The sequence below is a fragment of the Hemicordylus capensis genome, chromosome 2, assembly GCF_027244095.1.
Source record: "Hemicordylus capensis ecotype Gifberg chromosome 2, rHemCap1.1.pri, whole genome shotgun sequence".
Taxonomy (NCBI): domain Eukaryota; kingdom Metazoa; phylum Chordata; class Lepidosauria; order Squamata; family Cordylidae; genus Hemicordylus; species Hemicordylus capensis.
In genome coordinates, this window is record NC_069658.1 from 95,359,015 (window position 1) to 95,371,126 (window position 12,112).

General features: G+C 41.1%; 1 protein-coding gene across 9 annotated transcripts in view; it reads left to right on the forward strand.

Annotated features, from left to right (window-relative positions):
• The window catches only part of FANCC (FA complementation group C), a 141,623-nt gene that overhangs the window by 119,786 nt on the left and 9,725 nt on the right, over window positions 1-12,112 (forward strand). For 8 of the 9 annotated variants that reach the window (XM_053301062.1, XM_053301061.1, XM_053301057.1 and 5 more), the window contains exons 9-13: window positions 537-589; window positions 5,273-5,372; window positions 8,442-8,517; window positions 8,697-8,778; window positions 9,579-9,753. In XM_053301062.1, the coding sequence (XP_053157037.1) occupies window positions 537-589; window positions 5,273-5,372; window positions 8,442-8,517; window positions 8,697-8,778; window positions 9,579-9,753 (486 nt within the window). The remainder of the gene's footprint in view (window positions 1-536; window positions 590-5,272; window positions 5,373-8,441; window positions 8,518-8,696; window positions 8,779-9,578; window positions 9,754-12,112) is intronic. The other variant, XM_053301066.1, reaches the window with a different exon arrangement.

A 12,112-nucleotide genomic window follows, 5' to 3' on the forward strand; every position in this document is an offset into this window, starting at 1 on the left:
TGCAGCCCTTCACCAATGCTTTTGGGGAGAGCGCTGGTACAGGGAAACAGCAGGGCAGGTAAGGGCACTGTCCCTGCCACTTAAGGACCCCCCGGGCTCTGAACTGGCTCAAACACCAAACTTCCGAACCGGTTCAGCTTTCCAGAAAAAGAGTGCCGAACCAGCTCATGTATATCCCTACTGTTGATCTTCCCTCGTAATGTGAAGATGTATTGGCTGCGTTCTAAGCTGTGGTCTTCAGCTCAGAGTTGAAAAAGGCTTAGCATGCTTGGCCAGTGCCTCATGTGGGTATACTCTAGAATAGGAATGGGCAGAACGTAGGTTGGAATCTCCGGGTAGAACTCCTGGTAACTTGCTGTAGTCCAACTCTGTTGTTTAATAAAAGGAATAATAAGAAAACCTCTCCCCACCCAAACTGGACTTCTGAGACAACCTTGAGAGGAAACCTGGAGTGTTTTTGGTCCTGTATCAAAGAGTTTGACAAGTTTTGCATCAACTAACTTTTCTCCCCCCACCCTCCATTCTGTTTTCAATAGCACCGAGCTGCATGTCATCCAGCCATCTTCAGTGTTGCTGATGAAATGTTCAGGTAAGGTTGCATACAGATTTTATGGGGAAGAGTTTTATCTACTCACTTTAAATGAGTAAAACTGATTTGAACATAAATTTTATTTCTTACTGTGACCCTTGGTGAGATTTTTTTATTGATTTATAGTTAATTTTTTATACTGCCTTCCATAACTTTTACAACTATCATCTATACAACTCAATTTAAAACAACCAACAGTACAAACAATAAAATACAGCAGCAGAAGCAGCAACAAACCAAGAAAATAACACTCCTTCAGGGGGCTTTAACCCTACCCTTCTCAGTTATTGGCCATCAGCCTTGTAATGCTCTCCCTGAGGAGAGGAGAGCTGGTCTTGTGGCAGCAAGCATGAATTGTCCCCTTAGTTAAGCAGTGTCCACCATGGTTGCATATGAATGGGAGACTTGATTTGTGAGCACTGTAAGATATTCCCCTCAGGGGATGGAGTCGCTCTGGGAAGAGCAGATGGTTCCAAGTTCCCTCCCTGGCATCTCCAAGATAGGGCTGAGAGAGATTCCTGCCTGCAACCTTGGAGAAGCCGCTGCCAGTCTTTTGGAGACAATACTGAGTCTTTTGGAGACAATGGTCTGACTCAGTATTTGGCAGCTTCCTGTGTTCCTATGGCCCTATGGATGTCCATTCCTTAGCTTCCCTTGCTCCCTTTAAGAGCTCTTAAAGGTTAATAATGTTGGGTATCTGCAGGCTTCATTAGGGAAGGAGTTCCACAAAAAAGAGTCTGCAGAAAGTCCTGCTCCTAGTCCACAAGATGACAGTTCTCACAGAGATGGGATCTGGAGCAAGGCCTTATCTTAATAAACAGAATGCAAAGTGATCCTGGACCCAGACCCTATAAGAACATAAGAACAGCCCATGAAGTTATCCAAACCCCTCTTAAAGCCATCCTAACTAGTAGCCAACATCCTAACTATTAGCCAACATCACATCTTTATTGCTTTAAGAGTAAAACCGACACCTAATCGACTTAGAAGCTGACTGAAAGTGTGTTTAGCACTGGAGTTAAAACAACATCATCACCTCAAGTGGCAGATGCCATCTTGGAAGAGGGATTCTTCCTCTTTCATATAGAGGTGACATGTGCACTGTTTCAAAAATGGTGTTTTAAAGAGAGTCCCCCCTCCCTGAACCTTTTGCAGAAGATTTCTACCTTGCTTTTCTACCATTCTACCAGAGTCCTTAATTGTGTTCATGTGTAAGTTTATGCTGATTCAGCCAGTTCAGTCATTGTTTCAGCCAGTTCAGTCATTGTGTTGCCTGTTTTGAAGATCTTCTCCAATGTGTAACTATTGTAGAAACTACTGCTACTAAGAAGAATATTTATATATTTCTTTTCAACCAAAGTTCTCAAAGCGGGTTTACATAGAAAAATAAATAATTCGTAAATAAGATCGTCCCTTGTCCCCAAAGTGCTCACAATCTAAAAGAAAAATAGGGCAGATACCAGCAACAGCCACTGGAGGATAGGGCCAGTTGTTCTCCCCCAACTAAATATCAGAGACGTGAGTTTTGGGCGGTATAGAAATTTGTTAAAATAAATAGATAGATAGATAGACAGACAGATAAATAAATATAAGCAGACTACTGACTGGATTACATAATAGCTTCCATCTATTTTAATGTTTTGAGGGTTTTTTTATTTTCAATTAAAATATATGGTCTTTAATGCTACTTAGCAGAAAACCAGAAATTCCTATGACTGTTTGCTTTACCAAGGAAGCTGTAAAGATTTGCTGAATATTAATGCTTATTGATAGTGGCTTTGATAATTCTGCTGATGTTGATAATTTTCAGTAGTGTAGCTTATCTGATTTTTAGCTATAATGTTTTTGATAGGGAGCCAAAAAACGGTAGAATTAGATAAGAATTTTCCCATGCATCAAAATAACCTCAAGCAGTATCCATTGCTTACCACATGGTGGCTTCAAATCATTGTTGTAAGTTTTTGCTTCAGTTCTCTTTCACAGAATACATTCAGTTGTATGTAAACATTACCTTTTTAAACCCAACTCTCCTGATTTCACATGGGTAAGAAAAGTAGCAGATTAAACAACTTGATCATAGTTTATTCTTCACATTCTTAAATGGAACTTATCTATTCATAGGAACTGAATGAATTTGTAGAACTCAAATGTGTGTTTTTTATTGGCAGGAAGTCTTTCAAAATTCCATGACACTAAACATGAACTATCACTTAAAAAAAAATTGAAGTGGTTTTCTTTCAAAAGTTTTATTTCAAGTGATTTCACTTCTAATTAATAATTAGAGCATCTTTGAAATGAGAGCTAAGAACACTGCTTCCTCCACCACCCGTTGAAGTACAGACAAGACATAGTTAGAACTCGGGATGTGGTGGTGATTTGAACTCTCTGAAGCAGAGAGTTCAGAATGCAACTCCCTCATTCATAAGTCCCTGAGCCATTACGAGCAAAACTAACCTGCTCCCCACGAACTTCTGGCTCTGCTTGTAATGTCCCAATTAGAGTCTTCCACTAGCACCAAACTTCTCTGCTGCTAGTTTCCTTCCTTTCATGCCCCCCACCCCGCAGCCTGGTGCTTTCGCAAACACACTAAGTTCAGGGTCAGGGAGTGACCCCTGCAGTATAGAAGACTGGTGAAGGCAGAGAGCTCGTCCCACACCCTCCTGATTCCTGTCTGTAATGGAGGCTTTTGAGATGTTTGGAGTCTCCATTGCCACAGGGCATTCTGAGAGCAGTTTCTTCTTTTTATTTTTTCCTCAGGAAGAGTGAACAAATAAAAACCTTCAGTCCCGCCCGAGTTCAGCTCAGCAGTGGGGGTTCTGAACATGCTCCAGAAGTCTTCATTGCAGATGGGAACTATGGAAACAAAGGATGAGACCTCTGTAGTAGTATACTTTATTACAGTCATAGACCAATTCAGATCCAAATAGACAATGGCAAATAATAGGAGACCTCTGGTTTCATCCATTTTCTCTCCTGCTGGTTCTCCCCCCCCCCCCCCCCCCCAGCCACTTCAACTTGCAAGTTTGTAACCTTGGGAAAGGAGAAAATTCAGCAGAGGACTAGAGGCAGTGGGGGGGTCTGGGGGGGGTCTCTGGGATACCAGAGAGACCACATTTTGCCTGTTTTCAAACAGTTGTCCTGGCTGCCAATTTGGGATGTGCACAAACCTGTTTGGCAGTCTATACACAGACTGCCGAACATGTTTAGAACCCTTAAGTTTGAACTGGTTTGAACGCGGGGGTGAGGGTCTCTTTAAGGTGCGGGGAGGGTGTTCTTACCTCCCCCACTGCTCTTCCCCCTCCGGCATTGCATTAAAAATTGCTGGAGTGGAGCGTTTTTATTCCCTCTTGCCGCCACAGTCAGAGTAATTCCTGAAGTCATGTGCACACGCACGCCACTTCCGGTATTACTCTGACCGGGGCAGCAGGGGCATAGCAAGGTTGGAGTGGGCCCAGAGACAAGATTTTAAAATGCCCCCCCCCCCACTGAAGCTCAGCTCATGAAGTGAAGAAATCTTAAATGAGGCTGGATAGTGGTAACAAAAAACATAGTAAATTTTTTATTTTTTTATATATATCTCCTATGTGCCACAATAGAACATCATCCTAAATTATTTTTTTAAAGGTTTTGTAAACTGTGGATGGTGCATGTCATTTAATGGCACTAGAGAAAGACATGCTGTTCTGGTAGCTCCAGGTCTTAACACTCACATCAGTTTTGCAGGATGAATACTGAAGGAAGCCCAGGCGGGTGCATGGCTGGGGGAGTCAATCTGGGGGCATGGCTGGGGGAGTCAATCAAGGCAGGGGGCCCCCAGACAACCGTCTCCCCTTGTCCTATTATAGTTACGCCCCTGCGGGGCAGCAAGAGAGAATACAGCCACCCCATGCCAGCGATTTTTAATGCAGCACCGGAGGGGGAAGTGCATCAGGGAGCATTTTTCTCTCCAGGATCCCCATCATCAGGAGGGGTCCGTCTGCAGGTGCCATCGGTTCATCTGGTGCCGACCTAGGATAGGGCCTTCTCTTTTGTTGCCCTTAGGTGGTGGAACATGCTCCCCTTGGATATAAGATGACTGTCTTCCTTGGATGCCTTCAAGAGAGCCTTAAAGACCCAAGCCTGGCTTTTAATGATACCTTGTTTTATTAGGAACATAGGAAACTGCCATATACTGAGTCAGACCATTGGTCTATCTAGCTCAGTATTATCTTCACAGACTGGCAGAGGCTTCTCCAAGGTTGCAGGCAGGAATCTCTCTCAGCCCTACTAGTTTTAATTGTGATTTTAATCTGTCTTTAATGGGGTTTTTAAAATTTTGTTACATATTTTTTACTTTAGTGTAAACCTCCCTGAGCCACTTTTGGAAGGGTGACATATAAATAATATTAGATATTTGCAGTTGTAGCTGAAGGGTTGGAGGTTGCCAATTTCAAGCTACCATTGGATTTATTCGAATAGCTGTGCTATTATAGAAAGCTACTTAAGTATTCATTTTCTGGAAAAGGGTCCAAGTGAAGTTGGTGTTCTTTCTTTCCTAAGTTGGCATAATAGCTAGATGAGTTAAGGCACAGCTCAAGGCATGAGAAGAATGCTCCCATTTGGTTTTTTCCTCTCTCAATTAATGGCTGTGTGATTGGCACACTCATAATCTGACCTGTCATAATTAAACTTTTCACTGCTCAGGAATGCACTGCTGGAAACTGATGGAGCACCAGAAGTAATGAGCATAATGCAGGTGTTTACACAGTGCTTTGTTCAAGCTTACCAAGAGAATAATAAGCAGGTTAGTTGAGCACCGTTTTTCATTCTTAAAAAAACCCTTAAAACCAAGATGCTCCAAAATTTAGTATAAAGAGAACAATTTTAGGTTTCAGCGTGTTGAAGGAAAATAATGAGTCAAATAATACCTTGCTGTTGCAGTAAATGAATGCCAAGATGAATTTGAGATGCCTTAAATGGTGTCAAATGTAAGTATGTATAAAGCCAATAAATCTTTTCCAAACCAGTCATTTGCTTAATATTAGCTCAGAGTAAAGGAGATGTGCTGCTTGCAGTCTGCCCACATGTTTTTCTTTTCACCTTTTACCAGTATATGTACCAATGCATCTTAGGCTTGAAGTAGTATGGAAAACTTTGATGCACCTTTCTAATTCACAGGGATCCTGAGCAGTCGTTGATCGGCAGGAATACGTTCCCACATGTGTATATATACTTCTACAGAATAAAATCAAATTGCCTCCTTGTCCAAGTTTGAGTAGCCAGAATGGCTCTGCTCCTTCCATTCCCTGGATGATTAACAGAGCTCATTGATCCTGCTTTTACAGCCAAATGGTCCTAAGAACCCCACGGAGCATCTGATTCTTCCCTCTAGGTTTATTTCTCAGTAGTACTATTGAGGTTGTTCCTTCTTAGCATTAGGCAGCACAAGCATCCCATGCCTGGTGAACTGAAACGATATGATTTTGTCAGCTCTTTCAAGCTTTTCTCCTGTACAGGTTTTTCCCTTTTTAGGTAACTTGGGTATTGCATTAGATCTTCCACATTTTGGGGAGGATTGTTGGTTAGTAGAAAGGTGGATCTTCATCTGGAACTAGTGCAATAATTGTCTCTAATTAGCACAGTGATTAAATCTCTCTCCCAGTTTCAAAGGGTTGAATTAGGGTTGAAATTGCAGCTGTCTTTGCGAATAGGCCATGCACATTCATTGGCTCTGTTTACATGGCAGCTGAACATTTTGCTGCCGCAGGGTGGTGGTGGTGATTGGATGGAGAACATCAACTGCAGTCCCACACCCTTCAATAGCCAGGAGCCCATGTTGCTTTAGAGATTATGTTTTGTTGCTAAGCAGAATTTACTATTCTGAAGCTCCTACTCAGTGATATTAGTAGGAGCTTCAGAATAGTAAATGTTTCTCCAAACATATCTGCCTAAACCTTTGGTTAAACATTATGAACCTAGATCTTTGCTTTTGTAAAGCTTATGGCGACAGTGAGGTTGCTTGTATGGTTTTGCCTTTAAGACCTGCAACAACATTGACATGTGGGACCTACAATGTGGAATAAACAAGAACATACAGATTATCTTCTTGAATCAGATGAAGGGTTCATCTCATCCAAGACTTTCCTTTCAAACATAATTGGTTGTGAGAAACTCAAAACAGGGCATGAAGGTGTTGATCACCCCTTCTGGTATTTTCCCAGCACCTGGTATTCAGAGATAAATTGCTTTTCTGTAGGTATTCATTGATATGTAATGGATAATAGCCATTGAAAAATCCATCCTACATGAATTTATCTAATCCTTTTTAAAGCCATCTGAGCTAAGGTCAACCACTACATGCTGAGGTAGTGAATTTTGTAAACCAATTATGTGTTGTGTGAGGAAGTACTTTCTTTTGCCTTTCCTGGACAATTTTGATTTCATGATTGGAAATGCGCATGTTTTCCCAGTTTCCTACTTTATATTATAATAAATCTATTTGGATTAAATTGTGGGTTTTCTTGAACCCCTAGAGCAGACTTCCCCAACCTGCGGCCCTCCAGATGTGGCTGAACTACAACTCCCAGCATACCCAGCCACAATAAATTGTGGCTAGGGATGTTGGGAGTTGTAGTTCAGCAACATCTGGAGAGCCACAGGTTGGGGAAGCCTGCCCTAGAGGATATGGAGAAAACTTCCTGTTTGATCCTGTTGGTTGGTTGGTTGTGCCGTCAAGTCGGTATCGACTCCTGGTGACCACAGAGCCATGCAGTGTTCCCTCTAACAGGGATCCCCAGATGTTGTTGACTACAACTCTCATAATCCCCAGCCAAAGGGCATTGCAGCGGGAGATGCTGGGAATCTCTGTTAGAGGGAACACTGGAGCCCTGTGGTTTTCTTGGTAGAATACAGGAGGGGTTTACCATTGCCATCTCCGGCGCAGTATGAGATGATGCCTTTCAGCACCTTCCTATATCACTGCTGCCTGATATAGAAGTTTCCCATATTCTGGGAAACACACTAGCGGGGATTCAAACCAACAGCCTCCTGCTCTGTAGGCAGGTTGCTTCCCCACTGTGCCATGGAAATGACTTTTTTCCCCCAAGCCACAGGTTCCTTGTTGGTATGTTTCCCAGACTAGACCTTCTTTTTAAGGTAGATTCAGACAACTGACCTCTTGTGAACACTATGCCCATACTTTTGTTGTGCATCTCATTCTATAATTGTTCAGTTGAAGAGTTAGATTTTGGATTGTTCCAAAAGAATGTTTTAGTCAAGGGGTTAGTTAACTCATGCTGTCATAAAGAGCAGTAGTCATTTTTAATGTTCTCTTTGCTAAAAGCATTTTCTTCTTTGGTTTGTTTTTAAATTCCTTGGTTAGAGAAGGGTAGAACCTTTCTCCTTTATATACTAGTTTTCTATTTGCAGGAAACCTTTTTATCTGGGGATCATTCAAAAACAGTATCATCCTCCAACAATTTTAGGTGGTACTGTCAGCAGTATTCTACAATTTCATTCCTGTCCTCTGATTCCTAAAACACTATCCTTACCAATCCAAGAACGAATCTGTTGTCTTATCCCATGACTGCTACGTTTTTGTAGAATCCAGAACAGTTTTTATTCATTCACTCATTTCTGCTGGTATGATAACATACTCAAAGAATTCTAACAGACTTTCCTTTGCAAAAGCTGTGACATTTGTTGTATTGTACAGGTGCAGCTAGTATTCTTTCTCTTAAGTAGATATAGGAAATATTTCTGCCATAGTTGTATACATATTTGATATTTTTGGTATACTATTTTAAAGAATTTTTAAAGGAAATTTACAAGTATAATCTTTTTTCTTTTCTTGCTAAAAAATGACTCATTTTAGCAAAAGTTTCCACTGAAGGCCTACTTCCCCCATAATCCACATTCGCTTGTGTCAGCTTTCCTTAAACATCCTTCAGGTAAGATCAGTTATGGACTTTTTGCCATATTACTAGAGCTTGGGATTGTTTGTTTTTGAGACCAATAATCTAGAAACCTTCTGCTTTGTTAATTTCCCCACCTCTTACTCTGTTAATACAAAATGGAGCACAGTTTTCTCTTTAAGTTTAAGCAACTTCTGTTAATATTTATCTTCTAGATTTGCCAGCTACAGGTTTAAATTGGCATTTGAACCACATTGTTGAAATGCTCAAAGCAACAGTAGAAGCTAATTGTATTGGGTAAGCAACAGCTGTTATAGTTACCTTCTCTGTTTTTGTTTTGTTTTGCGAAGTTCAAACCAACTGAGCAATTTCAGTCTTTTAAAAGTTCGAGAGTCTCTGCCAGTCATGTCCCCGTCTCTTTTGGACATGTTTGGCTTGCAGTTTTAAAATATGTTTCTGAGAGCCATTGACATCCTTAGTAAGCTTTATCATCATCATCATTATCATAATCTCCTCAGATATTATTTGCATTCATGCACTGGTGGAATTCTGGAAGTGCAAAGTGCATGGTAGAAGGCAATTTAGGATCCTTACAGAACAATCTTATTCATGTCTTCTTGGAAGCAAGTTCCAGTGGGTTCAGTGGGAATTACTCCTAGGAAACTGTGCACAGGATTGCATCCTCGGTGACAAAAACTATTGCCAGCTTCTCAGATATACTCTATAGTATTCCCAAAAATGATATATTTAATTTTTTTTAGAAGCAAAAGAAGTTTGATTGTGTTTCATCTGCAGTGTAAAAGGAGTAATTTAAACCCAGAAGACCCAGAGTATGAGTATGGCAGTTTTTAATAAAATGTCCAAAACATTATGAACATCCTTTCCCTTTTGTAATTTTTAAATGTCTATTGAAAATTGATTGCTAGCAGCGCTCTGCTCAAAGAAGTATTTAAGTGTGGAATAATGTTGCACCACCGTTATCTTGTCTTGTGCAGATGGATCTGTACAACTTCCGGTTCAACACCTTTTGGGGATCTTCAATAGAATGTAAAATAGTAATGATGGAAAAGCTGAATTATGTTTTGGTGCTGTTTCAGATCTCGTGATGACCTTTTTGAGAACTGGTTTTTGTTGGTTCACTTTGGAGAATGGGCTGATATTGCAGCAGAGCAGTTGTGGGGGTCAATGGCAGAGTTTTCAGATGCTTTGCTGTGGCTGTTGGTATTTTACTACAATCCAAGTGATTGCATACAGCGGGGAACTCAAGCAACGGTGAGTAGTTACAGCTCTGTGCATGTGTGTATGTGTGCGCATGCACAAGCAGTCATCATTTGTTTCTGTAAAAGATGAGGCATTTGTGTAAAAGATACTGGCTGACATCCTGAGTAATGAAGTGTTTGCATAACTAACAAAGCTGAGCTAGTGCAAGAAAATCACGCCGTTGTGACCACCCCCCAAACGGTTTGCAGAACTGCACTATAGTGCTCTTGCACAAAAGTTCCCTTTAGAACAAATGTGTGCCGCATGTTGCACAAGCAGGCTTATGGTAGCACAGTGCTAGTGTGTAATGCAAGCTCCAGACTTAACCCAACACTACTTTGCACCAGCGCAACATCCTTCCACAAGAGCTTCATTAGTCAGGATATCATTGCTAAGGCTCTTTCATTCAAAGCTATTTCCATTCAGAAAGTTTTTTGTTAAGTGTATTGCAGCTCTGCTGTTATCTCAATAGTGGAAAATAATGGTGGACTAATTTAAACAGTTATTTTATATGTATTGGACCACTTTCACTTTATTTTTCTTCTTCTCTGATAAAGAAGCTTCGCACAATATCCTTACTTTCACATGCTAGCAAAATAATGCTAGCTTGAGGATGGAAATAGACATGGAAAAACAAGGCGTTTTCCAAAAGATCTCTGAACTCAGAAGGAGGTTTCAACCTCAAATTGGCATGTTAAGGGATGCCAAACGACAGATAGTAACTGATTCAGAGAAGATCAAACAGAGATGGAAGGAGTATACTGAAAATCTGTACAGAACGAACATCAACATCCAAGATACTCTAGAAGCTATTCCCTACTTGCGAGAACCTCTAGTATGGGAAGATGAATTTAGATCAGCACTCCGGTCGTTACCAAGTTGGAAAGCTACAGGAATTGATGGAATAGCTACAGAAATATGGCAGGAAACAGAAGAAGAATCAGTCAAGGCTCAAACCAAACTATGTCAGCAAATTTGGAGAACGACACAGTGGCCAACAGACTGGAAGAGGTCAGTCTACATACCCATACCAAAGAAAGGAGACTTAACAGATTGGGCAAAGCTTCACACAATATCCTTACTTTCACATGCTAGCAAAATAATGCTCAGGATCATCCAACACAGATAAGAGCCCTAGGAGGAAAAGGAAATGCCGGATGTTCAAGCTGGTTTCAGAAAAGGCCGAGGAACAAGAGACATCATTGCTGATGCATGCAGGATAATTGAGAAAGCCAAAGAATACCAAAAGAAGTCAATATGTGCTTTATTTACAGAAAAGCCTTCAATTATGTCAAGCATGTTGTTGTGGAATATACTTAGGAAAATGGGCATCCCAGAACATATCATTGTTCTCGTGAGAAACCTATACACAGGACAGGAAGCCACAGTCCAGATGGAACATGGTGAAACAGACTAGTTCCAGGTCGGCAAAGGAGTAAGACAAGGCTGTATACTTTCTCCTTACTTCTTCAACTTATATGCCGAACATGACAATGAGTACAGCAACCAGCCTCAGAATTGATAATGAAGACAGTGAAGTGGTGGATAGCTTCTGCCTTTTAGGATTGACCAGCGACAGTAAAGGATCCAGCAGTACGCCGCAGACTAGCACTTGCTAGGGTTGCAATGAAGGCTTTGGAAAGGATATTTAGATGCCGTGACATGTCTACACCTACAAAGATTAGAATAGTTCAGACAATGGTTTCCCCTGTGACACTCTATGGATGCGCAAGCTGGACTTTGAGGAAGCTGGACTTTGGAAAGGATATTTAGATGCCGTGACATGTCTACACCTACAAAGATTAGAATAGTTCAGACAATGGTTTCCCCTGTGACACTCTATGGATGCGCAAGCTGGACTTTGAAGAAGCAAGATAGAAAAACTATTGATGCTTTGAACTTTGGTGCTGGTGAAGACATTTGAAGATTCCATGGACAGCCAGGAAAACTAACAAATGGATCATAGAACAAATCCATCCAGAATTTTCACTCGAGGCACAAACGACCAGACTCAAACTATCATACTTCGGATGCATTATGCAAAGACCCAGCTCCCTTGAGAAGTCCATAATGCTGGGAAAAGTTGAAGGAAAGAGAAGAAGACGACTGGCAGCAAGGTGGATGGACTCGATTACAACAACAATTAATGCAGCACTGAGAGACTTTTAAGGCAAAGTTGAAGACCGTTCACCCTGGAGAGAATCTGTGTGGTCGCTAAGAGTTGACACTGACTTGACAGCACTTAATCATCGATCAAGATTATTTTAATCATCTGAACCCACACCATGGCATTGACCAAAGTTTATGTATGGCTATCTAATTCAGATCTGGACTCTAAATTTGAAGTTGGCTTGCATACGTAGATTACGCT